Here is a 23,648-nt window from a genome sequence, read left to right as displayed (position 1 = left end):
AAATAAATCACCTCTCACTCTCACACACACACTCTCTCTCTCCCCCCTCTCTTTATATATATAAGATCCATTACAATAATCCATTATCATATAATAGGTATGCGACTTCATGCCTATAAATTTCGTTTAGCCAAAAGAGTTGTGTTCGGTTGAAGCCAACATGTTCACACGTTGGCAACTTTAAATAATATTTGAAAAAATCAAAGGTCTTTAATTGATCCCAACTACATGTACCATCGTTTACGACCTTTAACTTGGTCTTTGACCCATTCAAGCCATCAAAACTACGACCAAGAAGACTCAGACACCATCATTGCGTATCAAGCTCAAGAAATCATCACAACTTTAAATAATATTAACAAAAATCGAAGGCGTTTAACTGGTTTTAACTGCATACACCATCATTTACGGCCTTTAACCGGTTCCAACTGTCTGACCGAACAACATTTGTTTGAAATCGTGTTCATTAGTTCCAGAGGGTTCATCAGGAAAGCAAGAACCCACCATATGCTTTCGGTATGAACCAAACAACCTAACCTATACCCCAAATCAAACAACAATTTAAAAACAAACATCAGATTCAAACCCATACCTGAAATCGATGATGGTAAACAACACGTCATCACCATCACCTACGATTGGAGCCCGACAATGGTAGAAATCGAAATATGTAGAACAACAAGCGTAACCCCCAACCATCCACGACCGCACTACGTCACCTAGTGTTCTTAAATCGATCACCGTCAATAATTAAAATCAGAACCAACTCTCCACTGTCATAAACATAGTTCAAACAAACATTGATGGTGGTAGACACGTATATAAGCTCATTATTATTGTAAATTTCTTTTAGACTCCATGTCATGGCGCGGTGGAGGGCGTGTTGGGCACGAAACACCGCATGAAGGTGGGGGCGCGGAGGGTGGGGGCTTCAGAATGATGGGCGCCTTTGGTGATTTGTATGGGCCCCCTCTCTCTCTCCATCTCATACATACATACATACATACATAATGGGGCGCCAAGGGGTATTAAACCATAGCAGGACATTATATGTTTGAGCTTCGATGCCCCCGGTGTTTACGTGACGCTGACGTGACAATATGAACGGGCATCGATGCCCCTCACCACAGAGATAGTCTTAATGAATCTCACAAGGTTTATTAAAGTATTTTTACTTTAGAATAGTATTATATATTTCTTTCACATGTTAGTATGATATGTTATTAGTCATATATAGCTCACATTTGTGAATTTCCAAAATATCAAATAAAATGATATGACATATCATGTACCTGTCTATTTCAACTCAATACACTCATGACATTCTATCATGGTGTAGTTATCCTTTTGATTTTTTGATGTTTCATCCTATCATGGTGTAGTTATCCTTTTGATTTTTTGATGTTTCATCCTTGACCTTTAATAATGGAAACAACTTAGAATTCCTCTTGGTGCAATTCTCTTGCACTGTCCATTCAAAATCATATACTTTTTTCTAAAGGCATTAATATTTGGACATTTAAACATTATTTTTCATAACATATTCATTTTACATTTGTGACAAATATTATCGATTCATTTACGTGTGCATAATACGTGTCGTATTCAAAAAAATTGTCGAGCATAACACAATAATACAACATTAAACAATAAATCAATAAAATACAAAACATTTTTATTAATAGTTATTTAAACTGACACTATAGATATCATAATAGAGTTATGTTCTCAAAAACTTTAATTATGTAACTTGTCGATAATGTCTCCACACTCATCTAAGAGGCCGAGTTGTGGCAACCCGTGAATCCCTTCTTCGGTGGCTATCAGACCACTATTACTGAATCATCCCGCGACAGTGGCTATCGAGTCACTTATGCGAAGCAGAAGTAGCTGAATCCCTTTCGACACAACCATGCTTAGTAGTGGAAGCATCTTGCTAACCGATTTGACCCGTTAGTTGCAACTGAATCGCATCTTAGTGACCAGATCAGTGTTTACTGAGCGAAGTCGTGACCACATTAGTGTCAACCAAGCAAGCCATCAATAATACGAAGGTGGTTCTCAAGTGGTTCACGACGATGCAAGTGTACAAAGTGGGCCATCAAAGTGTTACACTATGCTAATCGCCAATGCCACTTCATGCACACATATGTGGGTACAAGTTAGGGTGCGAACCCTTTAGGGTCTCCAATTGTGCCTTATTCCATTGAAATAATATTAAAGGGGTATTTTTTTTCTTATAAATCATTTCACCTTCTCCATCCGATTTACGTCGGACAAGTTGACAAACTTTAATCCACCTTTCTTACAATTTTCACAAATTTATTTGTCCAAATAACACAACTTCGAATATCAATATTTTATTTATCTTACCTCGGTTTTAGACCTAGTCTGATTCATTGTGAAGCTCTTATATATAGAGAACACAAAACAAAATATTTATCCATCACATGTATGAATAAAATACATTTAGGTTCAAAGCTAATAAAAATCATTTACACTACCAATTTTCCAAAACATCCTACCTCACACCAAAGAAAAACTTTATATGAGCTTTTGTCACAAAACTAATATAAATCACAAAACTGATATAAAGATGGAAAATTGGTTTTAAATACTCCAAACTATGTTCTATTGGCAAATAACAGGCTCAACTTTACACTTGGCTGGTGACGTTCCCAACTAAAGTGGTATTTGTTTTTAACGGCCCATGACTAACGGATGACTAACTCCGTTAGTATGTTGCTTACGTGGCACGCCTAGTTGTCAACAAAGATATATGTGGCAGCTTATGTGGAAAACCAACCTTCATCATCATACCCTACCCCTAGCCCCACCATCCCCCACCACCACCAATCGGAAACCACCACCACCGCCACCCGGAAACCACCTTCACCTACCTCTTTTCTGCCACCACACACTACCAACCTATCACCAACCCTAACTTTTTACCCTACCACCATCTCCTTTATTCTTCATACATCATACTAACACCATCATTTGATTTAGAGGATTCAAAGTTCAAGATTTGGGGGTTTAATCTTTTCGGCGTATTTCCACCATCGTTTTCCCCGTTGATTGGTTGCTTTTGCATGTTTTCAAGGGAACAAATTCTCCCACCTATGAGCTCGTCGGAACCTCAATCCCCTGCTCCGTTGACCTGCAACTCACAAAAACCCCAATCGTTTTTCCGATCTCTGTTAGAACTTGTTCACAAACCCAGATCCGCTCAAAACTCTACCGGAGTTTTGCCCTAATCAAAAGCCTAACCATCTTCTCCTAAAGCTGCCTATATTTGATATTCTGATTGCTTGTTATAGGGTTTTGAGATGGTGATTTATAACGGGATTTCAGATGGTGGTTAAAGATAGTGGTGGTGGTGGCCCGTTAGTGAACATGGTGGTTGTGCCCGACGTGAACAGAGTGATGGCGGCTGGTGGAAAGTTCCGTTGATTGAAGCTGAAAGGTGGGTTGGTTGAAGATATGGGCTTTTTACTTTTGTTTGAAGATTTGAGATTATTTACACGTAAGCTGCCACATATATCGTTTTTGACAACTAGGCGTGCCATGTAAGCAACATACTAACGGAGTTAGTTATTCGTTAGTCGTGGACTGTTAAAAACAAATACCTCTTTAGTTGGGACCGCTATCAACCAAGTGTAAAGTTGGGCCTTTTATTTGTCAATAGAGCATAGTTGGAAGTATTTAAAACCAATTTTCCTATAAAGATTTAATGTATGTATTGTACAATCATAGTTTTATTATATACTTCTTTTAAACCATTTAGTACTATAACTTAAATTTAAATAAAAAAAAACATAAAAGTAGTTTTATTACGAATTGTCAATTAATCACAACAAAGATGTGAGTAGTGACTGACATGTAAAGTGTGGTATCTAGCAACATGTAAATCTCGTGGGTTAGTGGTGGGCATTTATTTTTCTTGTCTGGAAACCTAATAAGAAATACATATTTTGATTAAATTAATAATTAATGGATTTTGAGTATATTCTATATCTAAAAATAATAAATAAATGCACCGAAAATAGACATGGCGTTTAAACAAAAACACATGGCACGTATGATATCATGCTTTGAAGAAGGTTTGAAAAATGCCCCCATGAGGTTGTGAACGCACACACACTTTGAAAAAGAAAATAACGGCTTAAAAGAAAATATTGATCTTGATATTTTGTGATAAGAATACAAATTACTCGTGATCAAGTGGTCTGGTGGTATAGTATAATATGGCTTGTTAATAGGTAATGTGTTTACATCCTTGCAAATGTAGTGCTACAATTTTAGGTGGAAAAATTAATTATAATTTTTTTTTACATGCAAATATTGGACTATTTCACCTGATAGAGGCTTTTAATTAGAACTAAAGAGCCCTCTAATAAATATAAAGATGACATTTGACATCCCTCTTGATTAGGAGTATTAAAGAGCATTTGTCCTCAAATACTAACTCCCACCATTTTGTAGTCCCAAAATACAACACAAATAAATTAAGCACAAACAAAATCCAACACAAAAATTTAGCAAAAATAATCCAACAAAAAAATCTATTAAAAATATATTCTATGACATACAATGAAACTCTCTCCAGACCCTAGCAATAGTTTTTATGTGGGGTGTGATTTACTGATAGGATTGTTGTTATAATGCCGTATGAAAAGGTTATTGGCATTTAAAAAATAAAAACATTTGCAAAATATAGGGGATGATCCCTTAAAACAATGTTTTGCTTAAGTAGCCTAAGAAGGATTGTAAAGATGACATACTTTGTATAGCTTAAATGTGTTAGACACAACACACTACAGATTAACATATGGGATACGGTTCAAGCTATTATATCAGCCCACCAACTTGACACAAAGGCACCATAGTTTCACACATAAAAAGTTAATTGACAGCCAACAAAACTCCATGGAGGTTATTAGAGCCACCCATTGAAATTAGGAACCCGATTTGTTAGGAGTGCTTTCGAGTTACACGAAATCGAATAGGAACCCGATTTGTTAGGAGTGCTTTCGAGGTACGAAACCGAATTAGGAACCCGATTTGTTAGGAGTGCTTTCGAGGTACATGAAACCGAATTAGGAACCCTGCTTGTTAGGATTGCTTTAGAATTACACGAAACCGAATTGGGAACCCAATTTGTTAGGAGTGCTTTCGAGGATAAACCCGATGGAAATCGATTAAACCCGAACTTGCCCCTGGTACTCCAAATCCCCATACTCTATGAATCCAGTTACACTAATGGGTGTGGGGCGCTATCCCGTCGTTCACGCGAACCACAACGAGTCCAAGCGAGCAAGGGCACAATTAGGCGAGCGTGAACCCACTAGCAGCCACGAGTAGTGAGAGGATGAGATGGAATAGGGCGCTAACAACTAACTCACCAGTCACCACAACAAGTGAAAGAGAGCGCTAACAGCAACGGGTAAAAAGTCAGGTCCCATATATACCATGTAACGTAATATAATAGAATCAATCCATGATAACTAGTAACCGCATCAAATAGTCTTAAATTATATAGTTGTATGATAATTGCTTCCAGGAATTTGGGAACAGGAAAAGTGTGAATTACTTTTATATCCCTACTATTAGCTAACCTTGACTTAATTAGACTATTAACTTATTCATCATATCTAATTTACTATAAAACGATTACAATAAAGTGGCAGGCAAACGGGCAACAAGCTGCGCCGCAACCCCCTTTTGAACAGCAAAGCCAATCCTGCTAAAAACGAAGCTTTGGGACCTAGAAGCTGAAGAGGTTCCGTGTACGACGCGCTGAACCCTACTAAAAAATTTCACAGCCTCTGGAGCCAGAAAACCAAATGTATCAAAGGCAAATGGTAGAAAGACATGTTGATTATCTAAACAAGCTTTCTCGTGTTTAACAACTTTGCCCGATTCAGCCTTCAACGCAGCCTGACCCACAACAAACCCACGGTCCCTGAGCCCAACAAGAGGAGACACTCCTATAAGATCCACACAGGCGTGTTTCCCCCCTGCCCACCCGAACACAAGAATATCAGCTGGTCGTAAAGTAGACCTCCCTTCAATAGGATCCGTGAGAAAGTTAACAGGGGCCTCCTTTTTAGCAGAAATCCCTGCCCGTTTAAGAACATCACACAGAACATCCCTAACCAGATCATGTCTGTATTTAAAGCCAGGCAATTCTTTGCAATGCACCGCATGGTCACCAAAAGAATCCAAACAGACCTTGCGACAAATTGGGCAAGGCTCATCCGTCGGGAACATAGGGATCATTAACCGGTACTTAAGGATAGCCCGATACTCCAAACCCGACATTTTGGCCTAATCCTTCAATGGGGATAGCCGTTAGAAAATCCTGAGCCCGAGGAGCCCGAAGGCATTCAAACACCGCCTTTTGGCGAGGGGATAGATCAAACTTCACTTCTAAACTCTTGACGATTCCACTAAATAAGGCACTCGCCACAACATGTTGGGCTTTAGGGGGGGCGGTGTCCTTATTAGAGAACCCGCTAAGATCAAAATCTGGAAGTGAAGTACGTAAACGATCCATCGCACACCCATAATCAGAGTCCAACCCATAAATATCACAACCCCGAAGAATATGGTCTTGCAAACACCACGACTGTGCTCTCGAAGCCACAAAAGCATATGTAGATACATCCTCGGCCGAACAGAGACCCAACCCCCCATAACGGATCGGAAGTGACGCCAACCTCCATTGGAGATCCCCAAAGAACGGACCTCCACAAACCACGATGTCCTCAATCGCCCTTCGAAGACCATTGTCAAATATAGAAACAGCTTCCCCCACATACATAGGTTGGCATGTTCTCAAACCGAACAAAAGCTTGGCGACTCCCATACATGAGCGAAGCAAAAGAAGCTCGCATTGAGGATCCCGAAGTCTTGGGAGACAGCTCATCAGTTCCACAGCGCTAGATGCCCTTTTCATAGCCAAACTGCTGATAAACCCCGCATCCTGGCTTACAACACCACCAAGGAGTTTCACGCCAAGCACCGGCCTTCCAATCCCGCAAGGGAACAACCCCTCATGTGCCTTCACCCCATTGCATGTTGGCCAAAATAACTCTGTTTTCTTAACGTTTAATTCAAGACCCAGACAAGGCCCCTCAGACCTGATAATATCTAATGCTTTGGCTACCTCTCTAGTATCCCCGATAATCGTGCCATAATCGTGCCATTAGACTATTAATTCATTATAATAACAATAACAATAATAATAATAATAATAATATAACTTTTTGAAACCTTTATATATGCAGCCCAAGGAACCTTCCAGGAAGTTTCATTGCATTTCTCCCGAATTCACCAAACCTGAAACAAACAACAAACCCCAATCTCACAACTTCCTCTCTCTACAGGTCTGTATCAATATCATCTCTCTATATATATACATACATACATATATGTATATAATTACTCTACTACTAGTATCCTGTTGTTTGTATATACCGATCCGCGTTAAATCTTACTCTAATTACTAATTTCACTAACTGTTATTCGAAACCCTAGCTTTTGTGAAAATGAACTCCGATCTTAATTATTATAAATTAGTGAAAGGCAGTATGTTATTGTTGTTATTGACAGAGACTAGTACTGTTGTTGTATGTGAATCTGATCGAGACGGTGTCATCTCTCCTGCGACTAGTAATTAGGTTTTGATTTACAGTGATGAGTGGCTGCGCGTCGCCGTATCGGAGGCATAAGAATCTGAATGATGATGTGGAAATTGGCGGTAGTGGAGGAGGATTCGAGGAGTACGAGGCGGCTTCGGATCCGTTTGACATTGTCAGCACCAAGAGTGCTTCTGTTCATAGCCTTAGAAGATGGAGGGTAATGTTTTCTATATGCTTTGTTATTATTTTGCTTTTGATTTTGTGTTATGATTGAATGTGAATGTGAATGTGAATGATGTTGTGATTTGTGAAGTTGTGTGGTTAATTGAGAGTTTAGTAAGGTTTAGATCAGCTGCATTGGTGTATTTGAGGGTTTGATGATCGGATTCGGTTACGGAATTGTAGTTGTAGACGACTTGGATCTGGTATAATGAGATGTTAAGGCAGTGTTCACACATGGTGATTTTGATGAAAACACGTATATGGTATAACTATAAGGCTTTATGGTACCGGGGAAAAAGTGTGTTTCGGTTAACTCATCAAGAGCTTGATGAAATGTTCATAGATGCTGATCTTGATGAAAGCAGATTTGGGCACAACTAAAAGGCTTTTGAATACCTGGAAAAAAGAGGATGGTTTGCACTTTGAATAAATGTGTGTATCGGTTAATGCAGGCATCGAGACAATGGTTCTCGAGGTTTATTGAGTTTATATGTAGGATTGGGTATATGAGAATATGGGATGTGCAATGTATTGTTGTTGCCATTTGAAGAAACTTGGATCCTTTTATGTCATGCTTTTATTGCAAGTTAATGAGATGAATGAACCGACACATTGAAGAGACGGTTGTCTCGGGAACTTCAAAAGATGGATTTATAGGTCACGAAGGAAATCCACGGTACGGACATTAGGTGAGAGACTGTAAGAAACGAAGAAAACAAAGGTTTTAGTGAGTTTAATGTTAATGATGCCAAGATCATAAGTACGCTTTTGGGAAGCCACTTTAAGCATTTTTAGAAACAATCATGAATCATCTCAGGCCGGAAGAGATCATTAAAGTTTCTTATGCATTGTAGACGGGTTGATGTATGCTATAATATGCACGAGGCTACATATGCTCATATAGCGGGAGTTGATAGTAGATGCATGTTTAAGCCATAGAAACAGCATTGGGAACTAGTCAAGTGATTGTTATGCTACTTGAAAGTAATCGTTGCGTTAGCACTTTGTTTCAGATGAAAAGATGTTATTTCGGAAGGTTACGCAATGCATATATATTCGAGTAAGAACATGACACGTTATGTTTTCACAGCGGAAGAAACAGCTATTATTAGTTAGAATTGGAATGTTAAAAGAATGGGAAAATATGAAGTTATATTTTGACCATGAGTAATCTTCTTCATTGTATCTGATACGAAACTATCTATTCAAAACTGAATAATAATCTATTCATGAGAACATGTGCATTCAAGCTTCAAGAAAAAATTTCGGGTATTTGTTTCAAACCGCAAATCCAAACACCTAGCAACTGCTATCAGAAACTGGTGAAATTCACTGTGATCCATAAGTTTTATTAACCTTGCCTCATTATGGTTGGTGCCAAATCAAATGTTGCATATTTGCTGGGAAAAATGGAGAATGTGTTTCTACAGATCATGTCACAGGACACGTTCCTTCATTATTACTAAAATTTGTAATTATATTGATACCGAATTCGTGTGTTTGACTGAAATGGTAGGTTATGTAGATTGCAAACTTAATATGGTTTGTGGTGAGCTATTTGGTTAAGCTAGTTAATATTACTTACTTTTGTACCTTTATATTATCATAAGATACCGCGGGCGCTAAATTTAGTTCCTATTTATATTGATATCTAATTATGTGAATGTAATTATGTGCATTAACACAAATAATTTCCTTATAGCAAGCGGCGCTTGTGCTGAATGCTTCCCGTAGATTTCGATACACACTAGATTTGAAAAAGGAGGAAGAGAAAAAACAAATAATAGCCAAGATCAGGACCCATGCACAAGTCATACGAGTAAGTTTTTGTTTATCACTCACTTTTTGCTTAATTTAAATCAAGTTCATTACATTCATCATTTGTTATTGCTGTTTTCAGGCAGCCTACCTTTTCCAAGCTGCTGGAGCACAATCAAATGGTACTTAATTCTTATTAGCTTATTGCAATGTGACTAGAGTTGGTGATTTTAACTCATTTACTTATGAGTGGGCCAATTGGGTTGTTTAAAACAAGTCAAATGTATAATTAATAATTAATCTAAAAGGGAAACAGGTCAAGTGGATTGAGAGACACCTAAAGTCTGTTTTAATGCATATAATCTCCATTTGTTTTGTTTAGTCATATGCTTAGATTTTGATAATACTACTGTTTTTCTCAATCATAATCAGCACGTTAATTATTTTATGATTTTTTTAATAAGATAAAAAGTATTTTTTATTACCCAACCCATTGGCCCGCCCATCTTGCCACATATAGAGCATTCACAGAATCACAGCAAGTACCCTATCCCCATCCCTATGACTTAGCTAGGAACCACCTTCCCTAAAATTATCTCTAAATTTTATACATGTTCTAAAAACCTTCCACATCTCATTCCCCATCCCTATATTCTTTTTGTTATCTCTTTTTCTTTTTTTATACCACTAACTATTTTGTCTTATTATCCTTTTCTTCTAAATTTGATTTCTAATGAATTAATATATAAGCTTGAAGACCTTATTTATGGTTTGAGTACTTTTTCGAGTTTGAGGTTAATCGGGTATTTTGAATAAGCTAAACTACCATAAGTCTATGGGCAGATCTGCAAATCACATATTAAAGGGAGACTTAAGTCAAATCACAAATCATATATCAAAGTGAGACTTAAAACAAATCAGCAATCAAAATAAGTTCCAACTTAATTAACTGCCTTGACCCACCCATATTGGAGCCGGTATGTATCACAGCAACATGTTGTAAATCAACAAAAGTGAGACTTTGAGCTGGAATTCGTCACAAGAGAACTCAAATCACCCAATGAAAACTGCAGTTGATCAAATACACATACATATACCAAAAACAAAAAATCACATATTCAATAACATTTTTAAGTTGTAAAAATCACATAGAAAGTTCTATAAAAGTCATCTTCTTAGACTTAGCTTACTCCATTTCAACATAATCTTGTCTCCAAATATAACAATTTAATACTAAATCCAAGTAAATCAAGTAATGGACCACTGACCCGCACTTCAATATAGAGGGAACGAAGATAGTTGAGGAGAATAAGGATTGTGGATGGGCAGTGAATCCTCAAATATAGGGATTCACTGTAGCATTCCTTAAAATTTTGAGGATGGGGAATGGAGATGAGAATTCTGTTGTAAGAGTGAAAGTGAACAATCTCCATATATTCCCTATAATTTTAGGATGGAGTAGTGATGGGGCTGTATTGAGAATGCTCTTAGAAGAGAATATGAGTATACAGTTGTGTGCATACTTTTTTATATTTTGTCTGGCTTTTTAATGGGTTTTTTATTTTCTTCTATTAGGATCAGAGAAAGCACCTCCATCTCCTATTCCTAAGGGTGATTTTAGTATTAGCCCAGATCAACTTGCTTCAATGACCCGAGATAATGATTTCTCTGCTTTGCAAAACTATGGAGGGGCAAGTTTTAATAACAAGTTTATTATCATATAAAACATATAACATTTGATCATGTGACTAAAGTTTGTGTCTTTAACATCAGGTTAACGGATTAGCAGAAAAGCTAAAGACAAATCCAGATAAGGGAATTCATGATGATGAGCCAAACATATTGGAGAGGAAAAATGTTTTTGGGTCAAACACATACCCACGAAAAAAAGGAAGAAGCTTTTGGGTATGTATTTTGACATAATGAGATTTTGTTTTCTATATTAGCCTTTTGGGATACTTTAAAGTTTGAAGCTTTTGTGGTGTTGGATTTGATAGAGGTTTGTTCTTGATGCTTGTCGAGATACCACTTTGATCATTTTGATGGTGGCTGCAGCTGCTTCTTTGGCACTGGGTATTAAAACAGAGGTAAGTGAAAAAGATGACTACAGTTAATTAGTTAAATATATAGTTACTGAAACTGTAGTCGATTTCAGGGAATCAAAGAAGGATGGTATGATGGTGGGAGTATAGCTATGGCTGTTATTATTGTCATAGTTGTCACAGGTATTTCATTAATTACATCTTTACACCACTGTTATGGTTTATATATGGAATCTCGTGGTATCTTACTGTTTTAGTTTTATTGTCTTTTAGCTGTAAGTGATTATAAACAGTCACTTCAATTTCAAAATCTGAATGAGGAGAAACAGAATATACACTTGGAGGTTGTAAGAGGTGGGAGGAGACTTGAAATTTCAATTTTTGATATTGTTGTTGGTGATGTGATACCACTCAAAATTGGTGATCAGGTCAGAAAATAACATGTTGTTTCCTTTATTGTGTTATTTCTTTGATTATTTCTCAACATGTTAATCCATTATGAATCAGGTTCCTGCTGATGGCATTTTAATATCAGGTCACTCATTGGCTATTGATGAATCTAGTATGACTGGTGAAAGTAAAATTGTGAGTTTCTTGATTTATGTATGTTATGCTCTTTCACATGAGCTTTTTAACAAAAAAATTAATTTTATTTTCTTTTTGATGGAGCAGGTTCATAAGGATCAGAAAGCTCCATTCGTAATGTCGGGTTGCAAAGTTGCAGATGGCTATGGCACTATGCTGGTAATTATAAAAGAAATAGAGAGATGGTTTTTTTCTTTCCTTTTTCTTATTATAATTCAATCAATCAATCAATCATGCCCAGTAAAATCCCACCGACAGCAAAGCTATAAGTAGGGTCTGGGGAGGGTGGGATGTAGGCACACCGTACCTCTATCCAAAAGAATAAAGAGGTGGCTTCCAGAGAGACCCTCGGCTCTAAGTACATGTGTATGAAGCAAAATAAAGGAAATCAAAGTTTAACAGTTATATAAAAACTACTACTAATTATAATAATATTAATAATAAGATCACAGTTTAACAGATATATAAAAGCTAATAATAATTATAATAATAATAATAATATATGTAAGGGAAATACCATTATGGTATGTGACCTAAATAAGTTAAGTCTAAGCCCTAAGGTAATCAATTCTCTCTAAAAATCCTTAACTTTAATTCTACTTCTCCACGAATTCCTATCCTCAACCATGTCCTCGGAGAGGTTTAGGTCTATCAAATCATGCCTAATCCTCTCATCCCAAGTCAATTTCGGTCGTCCTCTACCCCTCCTCCCCTCTATAGTAATGTTTTCTACGGATCTAACAGGATTCGTCGTCTGTCTTCTCTTTACATGTCCAAACCATCTCAATCTCCACTCTCTTATCTTGTCTGCTATGTTCGCCACCCCTAATCTCTCACGAAACACAACGTTTCTTATTCGGTCTAGCCTTGTCTGCCCACACATCCAACGTAGCATTCTCATTTCTGCTACCTCCATCTTCCGCACTTGTGTCTTCTTGATGGCCCAACAATCTGTTCCATATAGCATTGCAGGTCTAACTGCCACCTTATAGAATTTTCCCTTTAGTTTAGTCGGGAAACTCTTGTCGCACAATATACCTGTGGCTGCTTTCCATCTACACCATCCTACCTGAACTCGGTGGGTCACATCATTGTCTAATTCCCCATCGCTCTGTACAAATGATCCTAAATACTTGAACTTCGTTACCTGCGGGACCACCTGCCCTTCAATTGTGATCTGTGCGTCTTCATTGTCGTTTATCCCACCAAAATCACAGTGGAGGTACTCCGTCTTAGATCGGCTAATTTTTAAACCTTTTGTCTCTAAGGTTGTTCGCCACTCCTCAAGCCTCATGTTTAGATCTTGTTTTTTCTCAGCAAGTAACACAATATCGTCTGCGAACATCATGCACCACGGGAGAGTCCCCTGAATCGACTTTGACAACTCATCCAAGACTACTGCAAAAAGAAACGGGCTCAACGCTGACCCCTGGTGAAGACCTACCTCTACAGGAAAGAAATCAGTATCCCCCACTGGCGCACGGACACTTGTTTCACTCCTGGTGTACATATCCATAATTATCTCTATGTATTTCCTGGGCACTCTTCTACCCTCCAAGCACTCCCAGAGCACCTGTCGTGGCACACTGTCGTAGGCCTTTTCTAGGTCAATAAACACCATATGTAGATCACGCTTCTTCTCCCTATACTTTTCCATTAATCTTCTTATAAGGTGTATTGCCTCTGTGGTGGAACGCCCCGGCATGAAGCCAAATTGGTTGACCGTAACCTGAGTTTCCCGTCTAAGTCTACCCTCAATCACTCTTTCCCATAGCTTCATAGTATGACTTAGTAGTTTGATTCCTCGGTAGTTACCACAACATTGGGCGTCTCCTTTGTTCTTATAGATAGGAACTACAACGCTGCTCCTCTACTGGTCTGGCATCTTACCTGATTTGAGAATACTATTGAACAGAGTAGTTAACCACATGACTCCTTCCTCCCCCAGACACTTCCACACCTCGATGGGTATGTTGTCTGGGCCAACCGCCTTAGACCTTCCCATCCTCCTAAGTGCATCCTTCACCTCTTCTCGTGTGATCCGTCGGCAGTAGCAGTTATTCGATTGTTGTCGTTGAAAGTTTGTGTTGTCATGTTCTTCTTGGTAAGCTCTCCCATTGTTAGAAAGATTGTGGAAGTAGGTTTGCCATCTTAGCTTGATGTCCTGCTCCTTGACCGGTACATGCCCATCTGTATCCTTTATGAATTTCACCGGTCCTAGATCTTGCCTTCTACGCTCCCTGGCTTTGGCAATCTGTATCCTCTTTCTTATTATAATTGTATATGCATATTTGGTTATTAGGTCACGAGCGTCGGAATAAACACTGAATGGGGTTTACTTATGGCTAGCATCTCTGAAGATAATGGTGAGGAAACACCGTTACAGGTTAGGTCTCAGAAATAGAAATCCTCATTTTGATGGGAAGAAACAAACTATATTAGAAACTAAAAAATGTTACATATGATTTGTATAGGTGCGGTTAAATGGAGTGGCCACTTTTATTGGTATAGTTGGGCTTGCCGTAGCTATAGTTGTTCTCGTTGTCCTTCTAATCAGGTATTAATTATAGGCCTGGCAAACTGGGCGGATTTGGCGGGTTTAGGTCACGGGTCAAAACGGGTTCAGTTCAGAACAGATTGGAGTCAGCATGGGTTCTGAGCAAAATGAGTTTGGGTCAAAATGGGTCATTTTGAAAAAAAAATGCATCAATTTGGTTCAGGCCAAACAGAGTCAGGTTGAAATGAGTTGTTTTACAAAGAAGTACCAAAATAGATTCACTCACTATATTAACAGGTTTATAATTGTTACCTATTTTGACCTGTTGACCAATTTACGTAGGCCAAGTTGATCCGTTGACTTGTAAAAGATGACCCAAATTAGCCCATACAGTTTATATTATCCAAATCAACCCTTCTTGAATAATGGGTAATGATTGTCACCTATAGGTAATACAATGTCACATGGTGATGGTAAATTTGTTTCAAAATGGGAACTTTTGATATCTTATTTTTTGTTTTGGGTAGATATTTTACTGGGAACACAACAAATTCCGATGATCCTAAATTTGTTGCTGGGAAAACTAGTCTTGGTGATGCTGTGGATGGTGCAATTAAAATCTTCACTATTGCAGTATGTAACTTCATCATACTCTCTTTATACCCATTTCTCTGCTTAAGAAGTGTTCATGTTGACTTTTGATAGTTAAATCATACTAATTTTTGGCATAGGTCACTATTGTTGTTGTTGCGGTGCCTGAAGGGCTTCCCTTAGCTGTCACATTAACGTAAGTTTGTCTTCATATCATCTATTTTGTTATTTGTTTATATTTGAAATCTGATCAGGTTTAAATAAGTTATTATTATTTTTTTTAAACTATTTACAGTCTTGCATACTCGATGCGTAAAATGATGGCAGACAAGGCACTGGTAAGTTTATCACTTTTCTTCTTTTCCAGAATTTCGTTTTTGTCTATAATTTATATATCTTTTAAAATCTGTGTTAATTGTTAGTAATTTTCGAAATGCAGGTTAGAAGACTTTCTGCTTGTGAGACAATGGGTTCTGCTACCACAATTTGCAGTGATAAAACTGGAACATTGACATTAAACATGGTAAGTCTCTTTCTTTTCTTGTATCAAATTATCCTTTTTGTTGGTAGTTTCATTACATGTTTTTGCTAATTGTTTTCAGATGACTGTGGTCGAGGCCTATATTTGTGGGAAGAAAATTGATCCACCAGATAACAAGTCAGAATTATCTTCAGGACTCATATCTCTTCTCATTGAAGGCCTGGCTCAGAATACAACTGGAAGCGTGTTTTTACCCGAGGTAGATTCTTAATAATCAATAAACTATAAAAATAAAACTGTATTTTTTTCTCTCATAAACAAGATGTATAATATTGCTTCAATCTTTGATAGGGTGGTGGGAATGTTGAAGTTTCTGGATCTCCAACTGAGAAAGCTATTCTTCAATGGGGAGTTAATGTTAGTGCACATTTTTTTGTCTTTTTTGTTTTTTGTCTTTCTGTTTTTTGTTTTTCTTGTCATTGACTCATTCCTGGTAATATTTTGCAGCTTGGAATGAATTTTGATGCCGTGAGGTCGGAGTCGACAATAGTTCATGCGTTCCCATTCAATTCAGAGAAAAAACGAGGCGGTGTTGCTGTGAAATTGGTAATTTTATTTATTCTTTATTTTGAAATATGTGCTTTTTGGTTATTTGAAAATGTTTTTTTTCCTCCTGCAGTCTAATTCTGAAGTTCATATACACTGGAAAGGAGCTGCTGAAATTGTGTTAGCTGCATGTACCAGCTACATGGATGCCAATGATAACTTAGTTCCTTTGGATAATGATAAGGTTTCCAAACTTATCTTGTTAAAAAATCATGTATTGTTCTTCACTTTATTCCATTAATATTTTAATATGCCAGGTTGAATATTTCAAAAAAGCAATAGAAACAATGGCTGCCGGAAGCCTGCGATGTGTTGCGATTGCTTACCGAACAATGAAAGGGGAAACGTTTCCAGTTACTGAAGAGGAACTTGAATATTGGAAGATGCCTGAAGATGATCTTGTTTTGCTAGCAATAGTTGGTTTAAAGGTAATTTATCGATTTTGGTTTTTGAGTTTATATTATATATTTGAGTTTTTGACACGTGGCATTATTTTAATATATACAGGATCCATGTAGACCGAATGTGAAAGATGCAGTTGAACTGTGCAAAAAGGCTGGTGTGAAGGTTAGAATGGTGACGGGTGATAATCTTCAGACAGCAAGAGCAATAGCACTTGAATGTGGAATACTAGAATCAAATGAAGACGCACAAGAACCCAATTTAATCGAAGGGAAAACGTTTAGGGGATTATCAGAAACCGAGAGACTACAAGTTGCTGACAAGATATCTGTATGTTAATTATTTAAATAATATTAAATTATTGTTTTTATGAAATTAATGTTGTTTTGCAACAGGTGATGGGACGGTCTTCCCCTAATGACAAATTATTACTTGTGCAAGCATTAAGGAAGAATGGTCATGTCGTTGCTGTTACCGGTGATGGGACAAATGATGCCCCTGCATTGCATGAGGTTAGACAAAGATTATATTATTTTTGACATTTATATTATTATATCAACGTTAATGTAATTTCGTGTTTCTTTAATTGTAGGCTGATATTGGTTTAGCTATGGGAATCCAAGGAACCGAAGTTGCAAAAGAAAGCAGTGATATTATCATATTAGATGATGATTTTGCTTCAGTTGTCAAGGTATTTTTTACTACTTTTTGCTTATATGTTGTATGTGTTTGTTATTATATGCGTCTGTAATTCTTATATTGTACGACAGGTGGTTCGATGGGGAAGATCAGTTTATGCCAATATTCAAAAATTCATTCAGTTTCAGCTCACTGTGAACGTCGCAGCCCTTGTTATTAACGTTGTTGCAGCCGTTTCCTCTGGTGATGTCCCGTTAAACGCTGTGCAGCTCCTATGGGTCAATCTCATCATGGACACACTTGGTGCACTTGCTCTAGCCACTGAACCACCCACGGATCACCTCATGGACCGAACCCCAGTTGGCAGAAGGTTCGACTTTGGCTTTGTTATTTTTAACTATTAGTCCGATTCGGATGTAAGTTTTATCATATGGTTAAAAGGTTTGTTTCTTGTTGATCAGGGAACCACTTATAACAAACATTATGTGGAGGAATTTGTTAATTCAGGTATAGTGGTATATTGACAGTAATATTAATAACATATCAATCACCTAAACGAACCATTTTTTATCTCGTTCTTAATTTAATATGATCATTTTAGCTCATTAACCTGTAAAACATGAAAACCACTCAAAATAATATAGTTAAATATCAAGGCATGTTATAAATAATTAACATGTAAATACGAGTACCAAAAATGCACTGATCATATATCGGTAACTACTTTTTTGTGAAGTTAAAATGTTAAGTCATCAATTTTGATGGATAAAATTACAGGCTATGTATTAATAATAACTAATATTTGTTGGATAAAATTACAGGCTATGTACCAAGTGACGGTCCTCCTTGTACTCAACTTTGATGGCAAACGGATTCTGAATTTAGAACATGAGACCAGTAAGCAGGCGAACAAAAAGAAGAACACGCTTATTTTCAACGCGTTTGTCTTTTCACAGGTGATCTTTTTTAAACGGGCGGGTCAGCTAACTAGGTTCGGTTCAATACGAAAAGGGTTTTGACTTTTTAATTTGACTGCAGATATTCAACGAGTTTAACGCTCGGAAGCCTGATGAGATGAACGTTTTCAAAGGAGTTACCAAAAACCGCCTTTTTATGGGAATCGTTGGATTTACCGTCATACTTCAAGTGAGATTTTGTCTCCTATTTCATTAGCTAAAACATGCATTTCATATATATTATTGTTTAATTGAGACTATTGCTTTCAGGTTATCATTATCATGTTCTTGGGGAAATTCACAACCACCGTTCGGCTGAGTTGGCAGTTTTGGCTAATCTCTATTGTAATTGGTCTTATAAGGTTGGTTTTATACTTTTACTTTTATATAATTCTGTTATCTTTTCGCTAAATTTTCTTGCTCATTTATGTTGGTTAATACGACAGTTGGCCTCTTGCGGTTATTGGTAAACTGATTCCTGTTTCTGAGCGACCGTTCAGTGAATACTTTTATAATATGTACAAGTCATGCACTCAACTTTGGAGAAGTCAAGGTACGTCTTTCGATTTTTCATCATACTTTTATAATAAGTGGCAAAACACTCAAAAACTAAAAAACTTGTGTGATAGGTTCATCAAGAGGAAATGTGGATGGTACTTGAACATTTGATGTTTTTATGGTTTCTCGTGTTTTGGACTGTAAATTCCTGACTAACTGAACTTAGCCTTTAGGTATTGTCTGGATCAAGTGACATGGTTTTTTGTATATGGATATATGCACAGAAACTTTTATACATATATTGTGGTGGCTTGCTTTATTAAACTTGATTTTATTAAACGTCTTCGACAACAAACATAACATAAAAACGACACTTTGACTAGACTTTAACAGTCAACACACACGGCTAACTTAGAGTCGCTTTATTCTAGCTTTATTCCAGTTTCCACACACAACTTAGTTTCTGTTTAGTGTTTACTGACAGAAACATGTGTACACCGGGTGGTTCCTCTGTGATATGTACGAGGAAACATGGTCTTCTGCTAGGCTTGACGTTGTCTGTGCCGGCACATAAACTTCTCTCTTACCATTAAAAATTCTGTTTCCGACCACATTTGTGTAAAATAGACCTGATTTTGCGGGTATAAAAACGTCACTAACTGAGCAAATATGGAAGTCGATCATCTCTTGTTCCAATCCTGAGTTGAGAAACTTCACCTTCTCGGCTTCTTCCATTACATCTTCCTGTTAGGAGGTGGTAAAATGAGCGGGTTAGTTCTAATCCACATTTGAAACTCGTTTTAGTTTTTACTAACCGGATTAGGTTAACTCGTACCTTTGTGTGCAAGTTGGGGTATAAATCTTTTAGAGAACGGAGGCTGTAACCGGGTTTTGATTGAGTGACGTAAATTGGCGAGTCTCGTGGATAACCGACTCTTTGAAGAAATTGCGCAATCTCAACCGGATTGTAGCAATGCTTCATTCCTTTAACTGCATTAGTTCCACAAATACCCGTTCCCATCATCTCGCCTTTATAATCGATTTGCAGTAAGCGTGTGATCCTGGCCATGGCTTTTTAGTCTCTTGACTATGGAGTTCATTACTTCTTGCAACTCGGGCTTGAGACGGAGAGCCTTAAATACAGCCCAACACGAAGAGGGGTTCATATTCTTGTCGACTTTACCTTCTCGCATGGCTAATGGTGGGAAATCGGTAATGACACGCACGGTGTGTGCTACTTTAAACAGGTGTCTGACATTTGTTATGATGTATTCCTGGTTGGCGTTGTCGGGAATTTTCACGCTAACGACCTTCTTGAACGCGTTGGAATATTTACGCCTTTCGACTTGAACCACACCGCTCATGCTTGATATGAACCTCTCAGCATCATAAATCTCTTCAAATCCCTTGAAACATCATACCAAAGATGTAAGTTCAACCAAACCAAGCCAGTTCACCAGCTGGTTCGGTATGGTTCACGGGTCATGGTTCGTTGATTTCACTAACCTTTTTTCCCCTTTGCTCCCAATGATGTCTGGCAGCACAAGAGTTGCACCAAGATGTTTAGCAACTAGGACTGCGTTAGCAACCTGATCGAACACAAGTGATATTAAACTTAAAAACTTATATAAAACTCGAAAAAAAAAACAGAAAGCAAGTTGAACCTGTGAAATGTGATATTCGGGGCCATCAGTTAATGAGAACGTAACAAAACCTTTCGACGAAACTCTTCCTGCCGATATAACAAAACGAGTCACAAGATCATAATTCATAACCAAAACTAAACTGAGCTAATACGATTCGATAATAACTAATAACTACTTACCGACGGAGGAAACCTTACAAAGCTTTACTGGTTCCTCAAGAATTTGAGCATCACGAGCAGCATCATGTCTTGTAATTGATATCGCATCTGGTTCAACATATGCTGTCGCCGGGATATTTATCTGCAACAAACATAGACGGTATTATCAGTTTCAGACAACAGAATCAAGTCTTGGTTTTGATGTTGTTTAAGCCAAATTATATGCATTAAGATGGGTGGATTGTAGTTTAATGGATAGCATTTTAGACCATTACCGATGCAAAGCTCGTAGTAAATTTTAAGTAAAGAAGTATGAAAGTGTCCTTGGTGCATGAAATATGTAGTTGAAGAGAGAAAGAGAGACGGGAGGTGAACCGTCTTATGTATTACAATTAAGACCAATGTTTTGAAAACTAGATCAGTTGTTGAACCGGCCGCTTTATAGGTTCGTTATTAGGATCAATTTAAAAAACTGGATGACGCTATAACTTTTTTAGGGATTTAAAAACATGAGAAATAAAATAATGGTACAACTTAATTTAGACAAAAAACACACATATGATATAACATAGAAATATAATAGAAAAAATTATATGTTTTTTCGTCCACTTGTAACTAAATAAAATTACGAGTATTATATTTATGTATATACCACACACATTAAATTCAATAATAAGGGTAAGTATTATAGTTATTTTTTTTTATTTTATTTGTTTATTTTTTTGAATAGCAAATTTATTTATACAAAAATCCTCCAAACCTTGTACTCACCACTTCATTTTGGAAGGGTGGATACTATACCACTAGACCTTACCGGGAAATATACTTTATTAAATATAAAAGTCTTAGCTTTTAATAAAGTGGTAAGTGTTCAAACCTAGTATTGGACCCACACGTTGAACCCATAAAATCCGGCCGACCCCTACGAAACAATTTAAAACATAAAAAATTATATACCAAATTGCACGATTCAGAATCGAACAATTTAAAACCTCTAATCTGAATCAAAGGAGAGCATGGTTATCGGACGGTCCGATCATTAATACATTAATTAGAACATATGTTTATTCGGTATTATTTTTAGTTATGTATTTAACTCTACTAATATACCATAACAATAAAATTAAAAAAAGATTGTGTAAAATGCTTGTATAATAGTGGATTTTTTTAATTATTTATTAAATATGACAATTAATATGACTTGTAACAAAATGTCCAATTGAAACTTTTCTTCAATGATTACATAGAAAATTTTCAATTAATTCTATATAATAAGATTACAAAATAAAAAGTGTACCAATTAGTAAAGAATATGAATTGTTGAATTTAAGATGTGATATTACTTAAACTTACCAAAATATCTCCATCAAAGTGATCCCTCTTAATCATATTCCCAAGCATAAGAAACATTGACAATGTGAGAATTCCTCCCATGATTTCCCTTATATCCATCACTTTTTGCTAACTTTTGATTTGAAAAGGAAATAAATCTGAAAGAAAACTCTTGAGAATGTTATGTATACATAGTCATTTCATTATATATATAACTCGTGAATTTACTTTCTCTTTCCTTTGTTCCATAAATAGTGAAGTAGATTAGTGTCGACCGAAAAATGACGAAATTAGTAGTGAAGATGAGAGAGGAAGTTTAAATTTGGCATGCGGACAACGAATACAGCTAGCGTGATTCATAAGCCAATTGGCATTCTCTATAATAAGCTATAGATCATTAAACCTCACCGCTAAATATTGTTAGAGCTTTATTTATGACTCGGTGAAGGGAGACTACGTTTAGGTGGTATGTGACTGGATAAGGATCAAGGGGACACGTCTCCTCGAACTTGATGACGCGTGTCCTGAGAGGTAATTAAGTTTACAAACTTGCAAAATATTGTTATTTGTCATGACACGTGTCACCCACTTTAACTCGAGGTGATTAAGTTTATGAACTTGCCAAATATTGCTACTTTTTATTGCTTCAAAATGAGTGTGTTATAGTCTTAAATAAATTTTCTTTCCATTGTTTTGATTAAACATTATGGATAGGTTTTATAGTGAATTGTTTTCAAGATACAATGAAACAATGTATGCAGAAAACTTATCAACATTGCACTTGGTAACGATAAATTGTTATTGAGTTATCAATGATTTCAAGGAACTAAAACTGTTTATTGATTCGCTATAAGCAGAAAGACTATTTTTGACCAAATGGCAGTGTCAGATTTAGGCCCACCGTGTTGGCCCACAAAAAAAGGTAAAAAGAACTCGTATGTCTTTAGATCTCAGCCCAATATAGGCCTACTGGAAACACTTTAATTAGATGGGGGCCCACATTAAATGTCCATGATAAAAAAATTTGAACTTTTTAACACTAGAACCTTCAAGTTTGGTTACATTATTTTCAATTCCTTTGAAAGTCGTTTTAGTCACTTGTAAAATCACATTTATTTTTAGTTTTAAACGTATTAATTAAGTAAAATAACAAAAACATGTGATGTTTTTATTTTAAATAATATTTATTTAGTTTTTACACATTTTAGTTTCTTTTATATTATACTTTAATTCATAAAAGTTAGTTTTCTAACAATGTATTTCTTTTATAATAAATAAACTATACTTTTAAAAAATAATTTCATTTGATATGAAAAAGAAATTAAATATTAAAATTAATATAAAAGAGGGTGATGCTGTAAAAATATAAATATTAGTGGATGTTTGTATAAATGGTGAGAAATTGGGTATTTTGAATGGTAGTGAAAATTTGATATGGTCCGCGTTTGAGTACCTTTGTGATGTTTGTAAGCCTTACACTAGATAATTTTAGCCTCTCTCTCAAACATTATATGATATTATTGCCAATTTGTAATCTCCATCATTTACAACCACGACAACATTGTTTACCCATCATCGTTTATCACTCA

General features: G+C 36.6%; 1 protein-coding gene and 1 pseudogene across 2 annotated transcripts; one reads left to right on the top strand and one right to left on the bottom strand.

Annotated features, from left to right (window-relative positions):
• The first annotated feature begins 7,480 nt into the window (after positions 1 to 7,480).
• On the top strand, positions 7,481 to 19,229 carry LOC143544420 (calcium-transporting ATPase 8, plasma membrane-type-like). The gene is made up of 31 exons (XM_077036536.1): positions 7,481 to 7,863; positions 9,571 to 9,687; positions 9,769 to 9,808; positions 11,202 to 11,317; positions 11,400 to 11,531; positions 11,624 to 11,713; positions 11,782 to 11,851; positions 11,942 to 12,096; positions 12,176 to 12,253; positions 12,341 to 12,412; positions 14,556 to 14,639; positions 14,728 to 14,810; positions 15,278 to 15,383; positions 15,482 to 15,537; positions 15,637 to 15,679; positions 15,781 to 15,864; positions 15,944 to 16,081; positions 16,174 to 16,239; positions 16,330 to 16,428; positions 16,502 to 16,612; positions 16,686 to 16,856; positions 16,936 to 17,160; positions 17,226 to 17,342; positions 17,423 to 17,521; positions 17,601 to 17,839; positions 17,931 to 17,976; positions 18,291 to 18,425; positions 18,508 to 18,615; positions 18,696 to 18,787; positions 18,872 to 18,978; positions 19,055 to 19,229. The coding sequence occupies exons 1-31, from the start codon at positions 7,702 to 7,704 to the stop codon at positions 19,084 to 19,086; spliced, it is 3,273 nt and encodes a 1,090-aa protein (XP_076892651.1). The 5' UTR covers positions 7,481 to 7,701; the 3' UTR covers positions 19,087 to 19,229.
• A 160-nt stretch (positions 19,230 to 19,389) lies between these two features.
• Positions 19,390 to 22,180, bottom strand: LOC143544383 (protein MANNAN SYNTHESIS-RELATED 2-like; annotated as a pseudogene). The gene is made up of 6 exons (XR_013137244.1): positions 22,081 to 22,180; positions 20,749 to 20,869; positions 20,588 to 20,655; positions 20,426 to 20,512; positions 19,759 to 20,329; positions 19,390 to 19,667 (listed from the first exon to the last, which is right to left on the bottom strand). The product of XR_013137244.1 is annotated as a protein MANNAN SYNTHESIS-RELATED 2-like (transcript).
• Positions 22,181 to 23,648: the final 1,468 nt, after the last annotated feature.

The sequence above is a fragment of the Bidens hawaiensis genome, unplaced genomic scaffold, assembly GCF_021521415.1.
Source record: "Bidens hawaiensis isolate Kalapana, Puna unplaced genomic scaffold, B.hawaiensis_p1.1 tig00013566_1, whole genome shotgun sequence".
Classification (NCBI taxonomy): domain Eukaryota; kingdom Viridiplantae; phylum Streptophyta; class Magnoliopsida; order Asterales; family Asteraceae; genus Bidens; species Bidens hawaiensis.
The sequence above is the reverse complement of the archived record's forward strand: the minus strand, read 5'-3'. Positions and strand labels throughout refer to the sequence as shown.